The sequence below is a fragment of the Ovis aries genome, chromosome 3, assembly GCF_016772045.2.
Source record: "Ovis aries strain OAR_USU_Benz2616 breed Rambouillet chromosome 3, ARS-UI_Ramb_v3.0, whole genome shotgun sequence".
Classification (NCBI taxonomy): domain Eukaryota; kingdom Metazoa; phylum Chordata; class Mammalia; order Artiodactyla; family Bovidae; genus Ovis; species Ovis aries.
The window spans coordinates 38,725,792-38,744,988 of NC_056056.1; the positions used below are offsets into that span (position 1 = coordinate 38,725,792).

The 19,197-nt window shown below is 46.5% G+C and overlaps 1 protein-coding gene across 23 annotated transcripts in view; it reads left to right on the plus strand.

The window, feature by feature from the left end:
* The first annotated feature begins 2,767 nt into the window (after window positions 1-2,767).
* The window catches only part of AAK1 (AP2 associated kinase 1), a 171,253-nt gene continuing 154,823 nt past the window's right edge, over window positions 2,768-19,197 (plus strand). For all 23 annotated transcript variants that reach the window (XM_027966663.2, XM_060412006.1, XM_060412009.1 and 20 more), the window contains exons 1-2: window positions 2,768-2,932; window positions 3,230-3,623. In XM_027966663.2, the coding sequence (XP_027822464.1) occupies window positions 3,458-3,623 (166 nt within the window). In that variant the 5' untranslated portion in view covers window positions 2,768-2,932; window positions 3,230-3,457. The remainder of the gene's footprint in view (window positions 2,933-3,229; window positions 3,624-19,197) is intronic.

The window sequence follows — 19,197 nt, forward strand, 5'->3', positions numbered from 1 at the left end:
TTAAATACTGGTAAGGACACACTCTATATAAACTATCATATTGGATGTTCAAGGAGATAAATAGATGACTGTTACCTGATTCTGAGTAGAGGTGACAATATACTTGAAAAGTCGAATAGAAATGCAAGGCCAGGTAGGACAAATCATACTTTTGTAAGTGTGCTAGGAATTTTGAGATTACAGTGGTTGATCTGATTATCTTGCACTAAGAACTAGAGAATTACTAAGCGTTGTAAGAGAGCTATCGCTTTTTGGCTGAGAAAATAGGTCTAGAGGTCTAAGTGGTCTAGGGGCACAGCTATGGAGTGGTAGAGGTTTCCTGTCCCCTGGTCCCATGCTGCTTATAGATTTGCTTCTTACTTTAAGTAGGCAGTATGTTGTTGCTAGTTAAGCACTGGGTTCTGTAGCTAAAATGTTTGGATTTGAGTCCTGGTTTTGCCAGTTACTATTTGTGTGACTTTGGGCAAGCCACTTATCTCCATGCTTCAGTGCCCCATCTATAAAGTGAAAATAACAATAGTACCTTATTTCATAGTGTTGTTATGAGAATTCACCAACTTAATACATGTAAAGCATTAAAAACTGTGGTTTTGTCAGTATAACTGCCATTAGTCTCCAAGAGAATGGAAGACAAAAAAATCTAGTCTTCTGTTTTTTCCGTCTTTGTCTTCTTTGTAAAACTTTTTCCCTCAGATTCTGATCAAAGCATCCAGATGAGCACTCAATGAATACATGTTAGCTACCTTAACTCTACAAGATAAAAACACATTTTTGTATCTTAGAAGTAAGGGTGGGGATCTGCCGAATTCTGGCCTAGTCTGGTTAACAGGAAAGTCTAGAAAAGTAAAAACTGAGAGAGCAACAGATTCTAGGACCCAACAGGTCTTCTTTAAAAAAGCCAAGATCAGTAGGTGCAGAGAAAGACGGAGGTCAATGAATCTAATTTCAACTTGGCTCTCAAATCTATTTCAAGACCTATTGCAAACTTCCTTGGGAAAAAATCTAGCCTTTTAAGGAAAGTGCAGAGAACATGTCTCCCATGGGTTTGTTTCCAGGGACTGTCTTAGCAGGTGCTGCGTTCTGCCCTGGAGGTGGCTGCGCGGATTTGTGAACTGAGGTGACAGCATCGACTCCCTCCGGAAGAAAAGATGCTGTCTCTACACAGGAAGTTTAACTGATAGTTTAACTACGATACTACTTGAAACACGATGAACAAAAAAGAGGAGGAGGACAACAGGGAGAAAGAAAAGAGGGAGGAGAAAAAAGAGGAGGAGGAGGAGGAAGAGGAAGCAGCAGAAACCTCTGTCAATTCAGTCACAGTTCAGTTTAAAATTTAAATTTCACTTAAGAGAAACCAAGAACACCATCCCCCTAACCTCGCCCCCCACCTCCGTCGCCCCGCCCTGGAGCACCTTTCTCTACTCTCTTCAAATGCCTGCAGAAAAAATTCTAGGACTAATTTACAAGCCAAAAGGGCGGTCTCAGAAATAGGGAGCAGGTGGAGGTGAGAAATAACTTACATTCAGGATTTGAAAAATTATGGATCTGGGGAGGGGGGATGGGAAAGGATTTGGCACCACTGTCAGCATCACCTATCAGGAAATCTAGGGATGGAGAAGGATACCAAGAAGGGTCCAAATCTTCTGCCTTTGGCAGATGCAAACCACACTGTCCACCTCCATTCTGCTCACTCGGCGAAATCAGGGTAAAAATAAGCATCAAAACAGGAATATTGAAGAGGAAAGATATAACAGTCAGTCTAGAGTTCTCGTGTGGGCGGGGGTTAAATGAAGGTTAGGCAAAACCGCGGCATCAGAAAAGGTGGAAGAATTAAGGATCACCGTCACACAAGCCCCGAAGTTTGGGGTCGAGCCAAGGGTTTGGGTCACCTGGTAGCCTACGATTGGCTCCGCACAAACGCTCTCTAAGTTTCTCAGTTTGAGTCTCGCATGCAAATTTCCTGAAAAGGCACCGTCTTATTAAGGGTTTTCACAGTGCCTAGCTCAGAGCTGACCGCAGAGCCTGTTCTCAACATCTGTGAGCAAAAGCTGCTTTTGAAGTTGGGAGGAGGAAGGGCTCTGGTTTTATTTATGTTAGGGTTAGCTTTGAGGTGTGGCCAGGCACCAACGGCCAGCGAAAATTTCCCGATCGCCCTCGGTCTTCCACCTCTGTCCAGGTGACGTCGGTAAGCTCCGCAGGACCCGCTAGGGGCTAAGCTGCTAAGCCGCGTCCTTCAGGTGTCAGCCTCGATCCGTTTGGAAACCACAATCCCCAGAATCCCTTGTGCAGGGAGGTCAAGTCGCAAATAAGATGGCTCCAGAAGGGTGGAACATGCAGCAGGGTGGAAACCCTAGTCTCTGGCAGTTTCTTTCCCGGATGTGTTTAAATAACCGAATCCCACAAATGCACCACCCCGCTAACCACCTCCGTGGCAGAGAAGGCCACCGCAGCCGCCTCGCTCGCTCTTCCAGGGCATCCTGGGAGTTGTAGTCCAGCCGCTAGGCTGCAGCGAACTACCTTTCCCATGGTGCCCCACGGGTCGGGCAATAACAACGTTCTTTTCCAAAACTCTCTCCGCACTGAGACCCCGTTTCCCCACTCCCCTTCTCTCCGACTAAGCGTTCTCATTCTTGGTGACAGAGTGGAGGCCTCCAGGGGCCTCAGCCGCTGGCTCTGCCGCTCGAGGAGGCACTTCCGGCGGCGGTTCACTTCCTGGTTGGGTGGATGGAGCCGGGCGGGAGCGCGCGCGGGGGAGGGGCGGCGGGTCAGTCTCCGCCGGGCGCTCCGGGGATCAGCTGGCGGGCGGGCGGGCGCCGAATGCGGCCCCGGCTCTCGCTGCAGCGCCGCCTCCTCTCCGCGTCGCAGGCCGGTCCGGCGGCCGTGACAATGTTGCGGGGCTGATAGCTGGGCGCCGGCCGCCGAGTCATCTCAAGTGGGTGCCGCCGGGATGCTGCCTCGCGGGGCGGCGGGGAGACCGGGGAGGAGGGGAGGTATTGCCCTCTGGGTCAGCGCTGCCCGAGGCGGCCCGAATTCCTCCTTTTTCAGAGCCCAGGGCACGGGAGTCCCGGGTTCTGGGGCCGGGGACGCGTTTTCAGCCCCAGGGTTTTTCTCTCTAGGAAAATTCATGAAGCGTTTCCCCAGGATGGTGGCTTCTGCTCCCCCTAGGACTCAGCAGTTGAATTTTTAAGTGTGTTACTGATTCATCCTCTCTCTCCCTCTGTCATCACAGGTTTAAACTTACACGAATCGCTCTCTTGAGGAGGAGGGAACCGCCGCGCGATTGACACGCATATTCCTATAGGCATCCTCCCTCAGCCCCCACCCCCACGGCCGGATTCGGGTGGCTCCTCTCCGAGCTGAAATCCGAGAAGAAATCTCCTTGGATCTCTTGTTAAAAAAAAAAAAAAAAAAAAAATCCAGAAACCGTCGGTATTTTGCTTTCCTGCTTCCTTTTCGCATGATGAAGAAGTTTTTCGACTCCAGGCGAGAGCAGGGTGGCTCTGGCCTGGGCTCCGGCTCCAGCGGAGGAGGGGGCAGCACCTCGGGCCTGGGCAGCGGCTACATCGGACGGGTCTTTGGCATTGGGCGACAGCAGGTCACTGTGGACGAGGTGCTGGCGGAAGGTATGGTGGGACTCTTTCGGTGCGCCGTAAATTAAAATCTTGTGCTGATGCAGCAAGACTCGGTTTCCAGTTGTTGAATGTATGAATGGCTTTTGCCCAGTTGACCCATCCTTCTCCCTCCCCTTGCCCTGTGAATCCTTGTCCTTGAGAAATGTGAAACGGGGATTTCAAAGTGACAGGGCTTTATGGGGTGGGGGGAGTTTGCCAGAAATTGTTTACCTCGGTGGCCTTTTATTAAAAAAAAAAAAAAAATTGACAGGACAGTTCTTGCCTGCCTCATGGAATTGAGGATCAGATGAGAAAAACGTATGTGTGAAAGTGCAAAGCTTCACATCAGATGTAGGGTGTGGGGCTTGTGATCCTCCTAAAACTTGAAATACTGATGTGAGGGCTGCAGGGTGGGGTTGGAGAACCTTTAAGAGGGGTTTCTCCTCCCACCCAACTTTCCCTCTCCCTTGACCAGGGCTTGGAAGGAAGAGAGGGTTTTCAGGGAATCAGAATGTGTTTTTCCAAGAGCCAAGGCTCTTGGTGGGTTTGACTAGGTTTATTTCCTGACCTAACTGTAATCAGGTCCCCAGGATACAGTTCGGATAACAGAAATTACATGGAATGAATGTGGTTATTTTGAAATCGGTCCAGTGGGCCCCTCTTCTTCCTATTCTTGTCTTTTGATTTTGGGGTGTGTGTGTGTTTTGCCAAAAGAATGACTTGAGAGTGGCATCTGATTTTTGCTTTTTCTCTGTTGGAGAGAATGTTATTTAGATCTACTGTGTAAATTCCCTACATGTGTGTTCCTCTCTATCTACAGACATGTAGGTATATATCTTTATCCCCCAGGCTTTCTGCATGTCTCTTTTGGTAACCTTAACCTTGACCTTCATAATTATGCCAGACTCATACTTTTCACAGCCCACTGCCTGCCAAGTGTGCTTTTATTTTTAATAAAAGCAGCAATTTCCTTGGCATGAAGCTATTCAAACTAATTGGATGGGGCCAACCTGCTGTAGGTTGTTTTATCGGCTGACAGGGAATGGGGGAAGGGGAGGCCTGTATTACTGCAGCATGGTGGGGAAACAGTTCAGTTGCTGGGGAAGGAGGCTTTTTTCAAACTAAGGTTGGAGCAAGGGTCCTGACCCGGGCCTGGGAACTGCCTGTCACGGTGAGTGTTGCTGCTGGTGGGCTGGGAGGAGGAAGAAGCTGTGTCAGGCTCTCAGCTTGAATCAGCATGGGATTCAGCTGGGCCCAGTTTTCTGGGGTTATGGCTGAAGTCTTTACTTTAAAAACAGTGTCTTAAAAAAAACATCTGGCAGTGGATGTCCTTATGAAATTGTCGCGCTTTTCCGTTCTCTGTGCTGCTCTAGCTGGACTTGATCCGGGGTCTGAGTCACTATCCCTTTGGATCCTTCCTTGTGGGCTTTGGTGCAGGATGGGAGATGCTTCTGTGCCCGCTGCCAGCTCCGCACCCTTGAGTCTGATCTGTCTCATCCCTGTGCCAGAGCCCTGGCCCGCAGTGGGATGGAGAAATGGAGAAGGAGTGTGTCTGTGAGAGAGAAATTGGGAGCAATGAGGGGGCACCGAGCTCCTTCCTTCCCTCTCAACAGCCTCTGCTGACCTTAAAGCCCAGAAACATTTTGTTCAGCTAGGATGTTGTCTCCTTAGAGAGGAGGTAACCCTAAGCGGTGCCACTTCTCAGAGTCTGAGTTGATGGGGAAGAGAAAAGGCAAATTTTTCATTTATACTGCCCTTTTCTTCCCCAGAATTCATCCCTGGAACTGTACATCATGCCCTTTTATTTTTAAATGGAACTGAGAGCTTGCAGCTCTGTGTTCATTCATTTAACAAACAGTGATAGAGTGTCCACAATGTGCTAGGCACTGTGCTAGGTTCTGGGGAATATAATTTAAAACTAGCTACTAGGATTTACATACTGCTTTGAGAAATGGAAAACAGCCAGTTAAAATCAAGCGATATGAGCCATCATGGAGATTAACTTAGGGTGCAGTGGCTTCCAGTTTTAGAGTGCCAAGAATTGCTTGCTGCAGGAAGTGACTGACTGAAGGATGAGTTGGAATTATCCAGGTTCAGTGACGGCACAGACACTCAGAGTAGCAAGAGGGAGGGCCATGGAAAACTTGGTTTGGCATTGTTGCCCTGTTTATGTTCTTTGACTCTAATTGAATTTGAATTTGTGGCTCTTAGAAGTATATTGGGCTTCCCAGGTGGCACTAGTGGTAAAGAATCTGCCGGTCAATGCAAGAGATGAAAGAGACATGAGTTTGATCCCTGAGTTGGGTAGATCGCCTGGAGGAGGGCATGCCACCCACTCCAGTATTCTTGGTGGAGAATTGGTGCTAAGCATTGGTGGGTCAGTGGTAGAATTCTTGCCTGCCATGTAGGAGGCCCTGGTTTGATTCCCAGCCAACCCAAGAGCACTACTATTGGGGCTTCCCAGGTGGAGCTAGTGGTAAAGAACCCTCCTGCCGTTGCAGGAGGCATAAAGAGACACAAGTTTGATCCCTGGGTTGGGAAGATACCCTGGAGGAGAAAATGGAAACCAACCCCAGTATTCTTGCCTGGAGAGTTCCATGGACAGGGGAGCCTGGCAGGCTCAAGTTCATGGGGTCACAAAGAATCGGACACGACTGAGTCACACACACAAACACACACACACACACACACACAGAGCTATGGAGGAGCCAGTATACACACATACACACACACACACACACGTATATAGCTATGGAGGAGCCAGTATACAAAGTACCTGTGAAGTACCCACCAAGTACAAAGGTACTACTAGGGTCTGAGAAGGAGGATATAGGGAGGTTTAAAGTGTAATGCCTGCCTTTAAGGAGCTGTCAGTGAATTTAGGAAAACAAGACAAAGGCAGACTTTCACTCCTACAGTGAGGTGTTTACCAGAGCTGTCTGTGGAATCAGGCAGTGAAAGTCGCTTAGTTGTGTCCAGCTCTTTGTGACCCCATGGACTGTACAGTCCATGGAATTCTCCAGGCCAGAATACTGGAGTGAGTAGCCTTGCCCTTCTCCAGGAGATCTTCCCAACCCAGGTATTGAAACTAGGTCTCCTGCACTGCAGGCAGATTCTTTATCAGCTGAACCACAAGGGAAGCCCAGCAGTGCTAGAGTGGGTAGCCTGTCCCTTCTCCAGTGGATCTTCTTGACCGAGGAATCGAACCACGGTCTCCTGCGTTGCAGGTGGGTTCTTTACCAACTGAGCTATCAGGGAAGCTCCCAAGGAATCAGGTAGCTGCTGCTGCTAAGTCGCTTCAGTCCTGTCCGACTCGGTGCAACCCCATGGACTGCAGCCCACCAGGCTCCCCCGGCCCTGGGATTCTCCAGGCAAGAACACTGGAATGGGTTGCCATTTCCTGCTGCAATGCATGAAAATGAAAAGTGAAAGTGAAGTCAGTCGTGTCTGACTCTTTGCGACCCCATGGACTGCAGCCTACCAGGCTCCTCCGTCCATGGGATTTTTCAGGCAAGAGTACTGGAGTGGGGTGCCATCGCCTTCTCCAAGGAATCAGGCAGATCCAGATTCAAATTCTGGATCTGTTCTCGACCAGCTGTGAAACCTTGGGTAAGACATTTCCAGCCGCTCTTTGATCTCTCTGACAGTGGTAGTCAAAGTGTGGTACCTGGGTCAGGAGCATCAGCATCATGTGCAGGAGCTTGTTAGAAATGCAAATTCGGGCCTCACCCCAGAGGCTGTGGCTGTGGGGCTTTAACAAGTTCCTGGAGAGATTCTGCTGCAAGTTGAAGTTTCAGAGCCACTGCCCTAGGGAGCAGTCTTGAAGATTAAATGAGGCGATGTATGTAAATTACTCAACATTTTTCAGATGTTCAATATTTGGGAGCTATTATTTTTTAGCCATATAGGCAAGTAGTTAAGGAGGAGTAGGGGCAATGTGAAGGCTAGCTTGACTGTAGCTACTCCCCCCACCGCCTCCCCCCCAGCCCCCGAGTGTGGGTGGACAGAGCCAAATGTTCTTTGCAGCGGCCTCACCTGGAGAATCCCAGGGACCGGGAAACCTGGTGGGCTGCCGTCTGTGGGGTTGCACAGAGTCGGACATGACTGAAGTGACTTAGCAGCAGCATGGCTCCTTAAGGGGTCAAGAGATGTTTGGGGGTAGCCATGCTCCTTTGAGGCTCTGGGTGCTGACCTAGCCACCCATCCTAGCCAGGGGTGTCTCAGGCCGAGAGTCGTACATCAGGTGCCCAGGGCAGTGGCCAGGTAGTTCAGGGAGGGGTGATGCCGTGGACTTCAAGCAGAGACCCTGGTACCACCTCATCCCACTGACCATTCCTCTTTCTCTCATGTGGGTTTGGTCTGTCCTTTATAGGGGGGAATCACAGGAACCCCAAGGACAAGCTGCTGGAGCGGAAGATCAGTGGCTTCAGCCCTGCTCACCCTGTCTCACTAACTAGTCCTAGGGGGGTTGTCTGGGGAAGTGAAGGCTCTCCATCACCAGTTCAGAGGATCTGGCTTTTTCTTGGCTGGCTCAGGGTTGGATACTGTTTCTCTAGCTTCCTCAGGAAAGATACTGTGATGAGATACTAAAACATGTCTGAGGTAACGGGTGTGGGATGTCAAGGGAAGATCTGGTTTAAGCTTCCAGAACAAGCTCAATGGGAAAAGTGGAGCAGTGCTCAAAGGAGATCTGAGAAGCTATGCTTTTATCACACCTCCTTAGCTAAATGAGGCTTTACATCTAAGCTCCAGACACAGGTAAACGTTGACTACCTGCTGTGTCCAAAACAACATTCCAGAACTGCGTGGGTATATATAAGGTGGACCACGGGGCCCTCAGGACAGTATTTTGACCTCCACTAAAAGAATTCAGGTCTAGGGTTAATGAGAACTACCCAGTTAAGTCTCTATGGGAGTAAACATTGACAGTTTCTCCTACTTACAGTGCAAAGTAGTGACACTTAAAAAATACATTTGAAACCAGCTAAACCAACAAATGTGTGTGTATCTATATATGTGTATGTCAGAAATACGTATTAGCAGTATCAGTATGATGCAGGCATGTATTCATTTGGGGAATGTCAGTGCCTTCTCTGTATCAGGCACTGTATTAGATTCCAAAGCTAGAGGATGAATGGAACTTGGGCCTGGCTTTTAAGGAGCTCGTTGTTGTTGTTCAATCAGTAAGTCATGTCTTACTCTTTGTGACCCCATGGACTGCAGCAGGCGAGGCGTCCCTGTCCTTTTCTATTTTCCTGAGTTTGCTTAAATTCATGTCCATTGAGTTGGTGATGCCATCCAACCATCTCATCCTCTATTGTCCCCTTCTTCTGCCATCAGTCTTTCCCAGCGTCAGGGTCTTTTCCAGTGAGTCAGCTCTTAGCATCAGGTCGCCAAAGTATTGGAGCTTCAGCTCCTGTTCTTCCCGTGATTATTCAGGGTTGATTTCCTTTAGGATTGACGGGTTTGATATAAACCAATGAATAATCCTAAGATAAGTGTCCAGCACTTAGCATGGTCCTGGATATAGAGTAGATGGTAAAAAGACATAAAGGAGAAAGGCCCTGGGGTGGAGGGTTTCCAGATGAAGTGTCATTTAAACAGGAATGTAAATTACCCAGCGGTTCCCAATGAGGGTTACCCAAGCCTTTCCAAGCAGAAAGAATAGCATGTGCGAAAGTGTGGTGAGTTCTGGGAATACCAGTGAGTCTGTTGTTGTCATTTTGGTTGGTACAAGTTTCCCTTCCAGAATCAAGGGAAGAAGGACACAATGTGGTAGAAGGAAATTCTTTTCCATTTCTCTCTGGCTGCGCTGGCTGCTCGCTTTCCCCAGTGGCCCTGGGCCTTCCGCGTAACTGTTGCCTAGCTGTCCAATAGGCAGTACTTCCTTCTATGCCTCAGCCCTTTGCCAATAGTGGGGCGAGGAGGTGGCTAGTGTCTGGGGAAGAGAGGTCCTGAAGCTTCAAATAGATGTAAGAAGCTTGAAGCTGAAGCAGGTAGGGGAGTGAGATGACCAGTGTTACAGGAAGGAATGGACAGGGGAGAAAAGGAGCATGTTTGACCAGAGCAGAAGGTGTATTGGAGAGAGAAGAAAAGGAAATCAGGTCACAGAGAGCTTCAGTGGCAGGCTGGGAGGTTGGCTAGAAGCCTGTGAGGTCTTCTCTTGACGCAATCACCAATTTGACCCCTCCCACTTCAGATGTCTTTGCCTGCTGGGAAGTCTGGTCTTTTAGTGGCAACTGCAGATTTTCAGGGGGTGGTTTGTGAATGGTGTCTTCTTCCTGGCTTCAGGCATGATGACGGTTTTAGCTTTGCTAAATATAGCCAAATCTAGAATTCAGAAATGAAATCCAGAATAAGCCATTGCGTGCTCAAAGCCTTTCCTTTGGTCTTTCTAACAAAGTCAAGCTCACTTAATGAGAGGTTGTGAAGAGAGAGAATCAGTTTCCCATGGGTTCTGTGTAGGAGGGTCTGGGAGGAGGCTATACTTACACCTCAGGAGCTAAAACTGCGGGTAGAGTACACAAGAAAAGCTCAGTAAATACTAACAAAGTACACACGAAAACATACTCCTGCATCAGAGCAGTCGTTTTAACTTGCCGTCTTTGAAAGTTGACACTTCTGAAAGGGGACTAACTGTGCACCTTCATCTTGTCCTCTTCAAAGGATGGATGCTTTCTGAGCTGCTTAAGAAATCTCTGTGACATCTGCATCTGCAGGAGCCAAACAGTGATAATCATAGGAATGGAATTGTCTATTGAAGTAGCATCCAGCACTTAAAGTAGCAAAGCGTAGCCTTGAGCCTCCTTTTTGGGAGCCGTCTTCTGGTGTGTTCGGTGTGGTGGTGGGAGCCCTGCGGGGTGATTTGGAGACCTGGGTTTGTTGGTTCAGTAATCATCCCTGAGCACCCACTCTGTGCTGGATATCATGCAGTGATTAAATAAGACACGGCTCTACCTTGAGGCACTCACACTCACAGAACTTCAGACATACGAACAAATAGCTCTGAATGTTAAGATAAAGGGTTAACAGGGCCAAGGGAACAGACCTGGGGGACCATTGATTTTTGGGTGAAAAGAAGTCAGGGAAAGCTAACAAAGGGTAATACTTGAAATGTGTCTTCAAAAATAAGAACTTATTGCTAGATGGACAGGGTCAACAGAACATTCTAGGCAGAAAGAATAACACGGCCAAAGATACAAAAGCAGGGAAAATGCACTGCTCGCTGCGAGCTAGGTGTTTTGAGGCAACAGTGGTCCAGGACTGTGTGGTCCAGGACTAGTGGTTCAGGACTGTGTGGGCCAATAAAGTAGCTGTTAGCCACGTGTAGCTATTAAAATTTAAATGATCTGAAATAAAATAAAAATTTAATTCATCAGACCACTTTTCACTTGCTTAGTAGCTGCATGTGGCTACTGCCTCCAGTTTTGAACAGCACAGATGCAGAAAATGTCATCTCAAAGTTGTAGTGGGCAGTGTTGGTTTAGAAAAATAGTCTCATAAACTTTTTTTAATAGAATAGCACTGTTGGTTTACAAACAGTCTGTCCCTTCATTTATGTGTTTGTTTATTTATGTCATGTCCTGCTATTGTTAGCTGGGATCCGAAGGCACAGTATATACTTAAAATGAGGTGCATCACTTCTGATAGTGGATGCAGATCCATACTTGAAATAACCTCAGTCAGGTATTGGTGACTGTTGTCATATTTTATTAGACTGTGGTTGTTTCTGCGTTGTCCTGTGACTAATGAAGAGGACACCCGGAACATTCTCTTGTTGCTCATGAATGCTTGTGTTATCTTTTATCGAAGGTTTCTCTCAGGAATCTTTTTAATCCCCTTGTTTGTTTTATGAGGGCTAATCCATTTAAAACAAATGTAATCAGTAAAGGCACTTAACTAAGCATATGGACGGTGCATCTCAGCCTCTGCTGCAGAGCTTCCCCCTTCCCCTGGGATCCCATCAGGTCTCTGAGGTGTGTGACTGCCATTTGGACTCAGTGGGAGCGCTAGAGATGGACCTTGTATTAAATATTAGTAAAGATGAGGTCTTGTCATTTTTTTTTTAATCTTGTTTTTTAAGATGACAGTTCCTATGAATATTCTCATGTTTTCTTTCTAAACCCAGTGGATTGTTGTACCTCTGTTTGAAGACCATTGGTCTAGAGCAGTGGAGCAAGGGTGATTCCCCCCCCCCCCCCGCCCCCCGCCCCATCCTTGTGACAATTAGCAATGTCTGGAGACATTTTTGATTGTCACATGTGTGGGTGCATGCTCAGTTGCTTCAGTCGTGTCTGACTCTTTGCAACCCTATGGACTGTAGCCTGCCAGGCTCCTCTGTCCATGGGGATTCTCTAGGCAAGAATACTGGAGTGAGTTGCCATGCCCTCCTCCAGGGGATCTTCCCGACCTGGGGATCGAACCCACATCTCCTGCGGCTCCTGCATTGCAGGTGGATTCTTTACTGCTGAGCCATGGGGGAAGCCCCCTTTGATTGTCACAGGAGGGGGTAATCCTGGTATCTAGTGAATGTGGGCCAGGGGGTACTGCTAAACATCCCACCATGCACTTGATCCCCTACCCTCAACAGAGAATTATCCAACCCCTGAAGTCAGCAGGGTCAAGGTCTTCAGCATGATATGCTGGTCAGTGTGGGGAAAGAGAGGAGTCAGCAGGGCCTAGAAGGGTCTAGTTTGCTTGTGACTCAGACATGCCACTTAATTTTTAAATTCATTTTCTCAGAATCAGCAAGCCAGCAATCTTTCTTAACTTATTATGGTTTAAAGTCTCTATGTAATTTTCTGTGTAAAACAGCTACTTTCAGAATAAACCAACACACCAGCAGAGGTAGAATGGCAGGTCAGTGTGGGTCCTGGCTGAGGGGATTGTAACAGTGCTGTCCACTGACTAAATGTGAATTACAAGCTCAAAAAAATTCTCCCCATATTCCCATATCTGAGCAACCCCCAAATGTGGTTGAAGCACTTTCTGGCTTGAATTGCTCAAAAGAAGGTTCGGTTGGGAAGGGATAATAAAAGTCAGAATGTTATGAGAGAAGATATTGATAATCCTTTGTACAAGGAAGAATTTTCAGGAAGAGTCTAATACTTGCAGCTAATGATCTTGGGTTCAAGTTCCTCCACTTACACTACTTACCCATCTGGCTTTGAGGCAGTCGTTTAACCATCGCCGCTGCCTCCTTGTTTGTAGTAAATGTCCTTCCTTCCTCTGTGGGGTTGCTGTGACCATGAAGTGAAAGGCTGTGGGTGTAACACGGAGTGCATGAGACGCAGCTAGCCCTGCCAGCCAGGAGGAGCAGGTTTACTAAGCGTATTTTCTCCCAGCTCAGTTAGAAATGCTGTGGCAGAGAAGTAATGGAAGCCTCAGATCCTGCCCTCCCAGTTGACGTGACCCACACACTGGAGGCAAGTGCCCCCCACAAGACAATAGCTATTGAAATGCCGGAGTGTGTGGTGTAGTCTCTAAACTCTGGGTGGTTGAGGGAAAGGGAGCAGTGAGGACTGAAGTGGTGAGATGAGATTTTCTGGAGTGGCATTGTTCTTAAGCCTTTTCTCTGGGACCCCGTCTTCGAGGAACAGGAACCTTGTTTTAGGGAACACATCTAGTTCTGCACCTTTGCACATTCTATTCTTAGTAAAGTTGAAGTAAGTATTGCAACATTTTTAGTCTCTTTTGAGGAACAAAGTTTTTTACATAGATAAATCATATGTTCCGTGTGTACACCCAAAGCAAAACTTTTTTATTCTATGTGATTTTGAATCACTCAGGAATAATGGGTATTAGCACCTTGAGGCCATACTGCCTTCAAGATTTTGTGCCTACTTTCTCCCTCTGTTGCAGGAAGGGGACCCCTTCCAGGACCTGAAAGGGGGCTCTTGTCTAACACTTGGAAATGAATTGTCCAATGAGACAGACATGCTGACAAAGCAAGAGGCTTTATTGGAAAGGGACGCCTGGGTGGAGAGCGGGAGGGCAAGGGAACCCAGGAGAACTGCTCTGCCATGTGGCTCGTAGTCTCGGGTTTGATGCTGATGGGGTTAGTTTCTGGGTTGTCTTTGGCCAATCTCTCTGACTCAGGGTCCTTCCTGGTGGTGCACCCATTGCCCAGCCAAGATAGATGCCAGTGAAAAGGATTCTGGGAGGTGGTAGGACACATGGCATCTCCTTTTGACCTTTCCTGAACTCTTCCTGTTGGTTGTGGCTTACTAGTTCAGTGTTCCCTGCCAGGACCTCCTGTCATAAAATAACTCACGCAGATGGTTACTGTGGTGCCTGGGTAGGGAGGGCGGCTTCAGTCAGTGTGTTTCCCCTAATACCTCCTTATTAGCTTTATGGCCATTAGTCTGTTATGTCCTTTAAGCAGTCTCAGTTCTTCTGTTGAGTTATGGGCAATAGTTAGGAAAGAGGAATCCTTCTGAGTGAGACTTCAGCCTTGACAGAGGGCGAGTCCCCAGGTTGGAACAAAGTTAAAAGAGTAAAAACTTGGAGTTTCCATTTGAGATGTGCTGTGAGTGAATCAGCTTGATCTAGCCATTTTTCTCCTTGGGCTCTGAGTTAACTTTGGCAGACAACAGAAGGCCATGCCAGTTGAAGCTGTGTCATTTATGATTTCTGAAGAGCCAAGAGATTGTTAGATGAAAGAGTTCATGGCATCCGTATATTATTATAATAAAAGGCCAAGCATAGCGTTGATGTTGGATTATCATTTGTAATTATAATGATCTTAAATAATGATGCCTTTCATCTGGGGCTTGAGTCCTGGAGAAAGCAGTATAATGCCATGTAATTGTTTGGTGCCTGTTTTTAAGGATGCTTATAGCTATTGTACTGGGACCTTTAGAGTGAGAGAAAGATTATTGTCCCTCTGGAACTGAGCATGAATTTGAGAACAAAATGGAGACAGGAAGAAAGAAGAGGGGCCTCCCAGCTTTGCAGAGGTGGCAAGTCTCCTGCTAGAATCCTTGACTCCTTTTCCCTAGTCAGTGAATCTTCTTTGTTCAGGAAGTGCTGATCATCTTACGGGTTTGTTAGACTTGTTTAATTTCCCCTAGGGGTAGCCTCCTAGCCCTGTTTCACAGACCTTTGTCCTCTACTGTTTTTTAGAATCCCAGGAATCTTGGTGGTAGGGGAGTGGACAGTGTTGGAAGAAATAATTCTTTCTGACCTTTTGGCTATGGAAAAGCCCTGTTTTTACCAGAAGGTGTAGCTCGGTAATGACTGAGGAGAACCTGATGTTCAGTTCTGTCTTTGCTCCTTGACTGCCTAGATCAAGGGGAGCACAATGGTGTTCTCCATAGAGGACTTTTCAGAGTTAGTTTAAAAGCATGGGTACTGGAGGTGGGCAGTCCTTGGCTTGTCCATTCCCTGTGATGGTGGGGAATTTATTAAGATCCTGGCTTGTCATTTACAAAATGCGGATAACACCCTGGGTGGTTGTAAGAATGGATGAAATTCTGTAGAGCACTTAACATAGTGCCTAGCATGTAGTCAGTCTGCAAACGGTAACTCTTAGTATTTAGGTGCATGAATTTTGTTTTTCTCAAGCAGTATTTGGTTTGATGTGTGTAAAACCTGGTGGAGCTAGAGTCTTGGTGATAAATGAATAGATAATATTTATAGGTAGATATCTGTATCTTCTGTATCTATATATCTAAATCTTTCACAGTATCTACAAAACCCCAGGATGAATGAGAGGAGAAATTCTGATTTTATTTTATTTTTTTCCCCACTTAAAAGCCATGTGTGTTCAGGTAACTCCCCCAGCCTGTCAGGTTGCTGTTAGTATCCTGGGTCTCTCTGCCAGAGGAATGCCTGCCCCACAGGCACACGTCCGCCTTCGCATCTTTGTGCTCTAACACAGGTTTCCTGTTTCATTCAGGCCTGTGCTCCCACTCATCTCCCATGAACCATGGATTTAGCTGTTTCCAGTGCTCTACTGATGGTGTCCCCTGCATCTGAGATCCCCTTCCCAGCCCGCCCACCTACCTTAATCCGCCGATCCTTTGTCCTGCCTCACCGCAGTACTCCCCACAGCTGTCAGATGGACGTTCCTTCCTTCTGTCTTCCAACGCCTGTCATTGTTGCTGGCTCTGTTGACTCTTTGGGCCTGTAATCTCACACTTTTATTTTGTTGTGTATTCAATTATATCCACTTTCTAGTGTAAGATAGATAGTTCTTAGGAGGCAGGATATAAACCTCAGATTTATTTTGTATGCAGTTAAGCACTCTTAAATTTGAACAGTGCAAGGGTGGGTATTGGAGAATGAATTAATTGAATGAATAATACAATAAATTGGTATGTGCGAAGTTAAATTCAGTGGGCAGGCACTAGAACCAGATTTGAGAGGTATAGACCTCCCTTATCCCTCTTTTAATTAAAAAAAAAATAGTTCTGTGTTTGGAACCTCATTACAATCATAAGAAATCTTCTAGTTTTTCAGTGAAGTTGAAAACAACAAAATACAAAGCAAAGTAGGACATCTTCCAGGAAATCAAGTAAATCTCTCTTTGTTGATTGGATTCTATTTTGGGTATCTAATACTGTCAGTCTCAAAAGTAGAGATGTGAGGTATAAATATCTTAACTTTATAAAGGAACTCTAAAACTAAGGTTAGGTCAAGTATCAAAAACTCAGATATTACTGGAATTTATCTTTAAGCAAGGCATGCATTAATTTTCTAGCTTGTGGAGTTGTAGAAGTGAAATGAAGTGAAAGTTGCTCATTGTGTCCAACTCTTTGTGACTCTGTGGACATACAGTCCATGGAATTCTCAAGGCCAGTATACTGAAGTGGGTAGCCATTCTGTTCTCCAGGGGATCTTCTCAACCCAGGGATTGAAGCCAGGTCTCCCGCATTGTAGGTGGATTCTTTATCAGCTGAGCCACAAGGGAAGCCCTGTGTAGTTGTTGGCCTGCAATCAATTAGACAGTGACTCTCAACGTGTGTGCAGTGTAGTAAGCACAGGGGCAGGGGGCAGATGGGAAGGGAATGTATAAGCTGGAAATGCCCAGTCCAGCCAGGAAAGAAGGGAACCTCAGTGAGGGTGGGGAGTGGTGGTTATACCCTCTAAAGAGTCAAATTGTAGACTCAGGGGGTTGAGGTGGGGAGAGGACATGAGATTTTTATATCTGTCAAAGAGGATATGGCCTTTGAAAGTTTCATAAATATGGCACAAGCAGTTCAGTTGTAAATTGAGTCTGGAGAGGTGGTGCCTAAAATTGATCCCTATATGTAACTTTTAGAACATAGATAGGCACTCATTTCTCCCCTGTTCTTGCTACTTTAAGAGAGGAGAATTGAAAAGAGGGCTGAGAGTACATCTGGTCTGGTGGTTTGCCCATAACTTTGTTGAAAGGTCAACTCTGAACAGAATTCACTTGAAAAAAGTTACCTTTCTTGCCCAAAAGATGAAGCATTTCTTTTTCTTTTAAAAGCATAGTATTAGAATATGAATATGCTATATTAATAAGATAAAATGGGTTTTATTTAAGCTATGTACTCACCTAGCAATTTTGGAGGGATTTTAAGGTGATAGGATAGAACAGTGTCCAAATCTGTGTATTCAAGTTGTGGCTCTGGGGTTAGGTCATAGGATATGAATGAACAGCTGTATGAGGTAAGGGAAGTAGATTATCCAGTCTGCTTCTCAGTGATCTTGGTCCCATAACCTCTCTTCTCTCAGCCGGTCTTTTCTTACATAAATAGGGAGATCACTGGGTAATCTCAGAGATCTCTTCAAGCTCAGACATGATTTTTGAGTTCTTAGTTTCAGTTGAGACCGTTTGGGAGGGTAGGTGGGGGTGGTGGGATGGATTTGGTTGAAGGGTTAAACTTATACAGTAGGGACTAGGACAACATTCCTGAGATGGGTTGTTAACCTTGGCCTATGTATGAGCTGTACTGGGAGGTGTCAGTATTGGTGGAGGTGAAAGGTTCCATTCCTTTTCTGCTGCTATGCTTTCCTCCATATCTTTCCCTTAAAAACATCAGTGTTAAGAATTCCACGTTGGAGTGAGGGGAAGCTAAGATGGCTCTTGGGCTTCTGACTCAAGTGACTAGATAGAGAATGGTGTCAATGAAAAGAATGGAGAAGTGTGTGAGGGAAAGAGAGGGACTTGAGTCTGGGATTTTTCAGCATGATTCAGTGGTGGTGAGGTTACAGTTCAGGACCCTGCTGGGTAGGACAGGCTAGGCTTTAGAGAAAGGTTTGGTGGGAGTTGTCTTTTAACCACATGGTATTAATGAAGCTGACATGCACACCAGGAGTCAGTGTGGAAGAAGAGAGAAGGAGGCTATGGGTGGATTCCTCGGGAGCATCGGTGTAGGGCAGGTGGAAAAAGTGGAGCACACCTGGGATTCAGTTCAGACTCCTCTCTCTGACCTGCAAAACCCCTCCAAGAACTTGTATCTCCCTTCACCTTACTTAGCTGGTGCGGTTTTTAGTCATAGCAGTGATTCCTCATTTTTTATTTATTTTAAGCATTTAACCTTGTTTTTTCTTTAGTGTCTTAGGTGGCTGGTCCCTTTGCTTGGAATATTTCTCCGGCTCTTTCCATGGCTGACCTGTCGTTCAGATCTCATTCAAATCTGACCTCAGAGAGGCCTTTCTTGACCATCCATTATAAGGAACCCATCATGTTTTAATTTGCCAGGTAGCACGTGTCAGTTGATCTTGCTTGCTCGTAGTTTATCTCCCCACCACCAGAATTTCACCTCCATGAAAGCAGAGCCCTTGACTGACTTGTTTGTTGCTCTGTCCCCAGTGCCTGGGTAGTGCCTGGCACATCCAAAAGCTCGGATGAAAACCGGCTGAACGAACGAGGGAGCACATGGAGGAGGCAGAAGGAATGGCTGAGGATACGGATGGAGAACTGGGAGAGAGTGAGTGAGGGAAATGAATACTCAGTAGATTTAAAAGAAGGAGGGTGTGGAGACATCAGGGTGTAAGAAAGCAGAAAGGTCACCCAGGATGAGGATGGAAGAGCATCTCTTGGATTTGGAAATACAGAGATCATTCATGAGCTTTGTTAAGAACATTCTAAGTGGAGTGATGGAGTGGAATTTAGGTGGGAGTGAAATGAATGAATGGGAAGGGAGGGGGATGTTGAGTCAGGGAGGAATTTATTATTATTAAGTGGTGGAAGAGTCTTGAGTACATTAAGCAGAAAAGAAGTGGCCACTAGGGAGGAAGTTGGAAATGTAGTATGGGACGATTACTGTTGAAATAGGGCTGAGGAAGTGATGGCACATCATGGATGGAATCATGAACTTTTATGGAACAGACGACCTTGAAGAGGAGAAAGAGCGCTTTATTCACTAACCTGGAAGGAAGAGGAGTAAGAATGGGGGTGCAGGAGAAGGAATTGGTGAGGTTTGGCAAGTTGAGGGAGTTCTTGCCTCATGGCTTCTGTTTTCTCTTGGATGCTGTGGAGTGGGAGTTGAGTTGAGGGTTCAAGAGAGGAAAGAAGGATATGGAGGAGTTCCCTGGGTTTATGGAGAGAAAGACTGAGGACGTGTAGAAGAATGGCCTGGTCATATGGAGAGGCCATTTGAGATGACTCAAA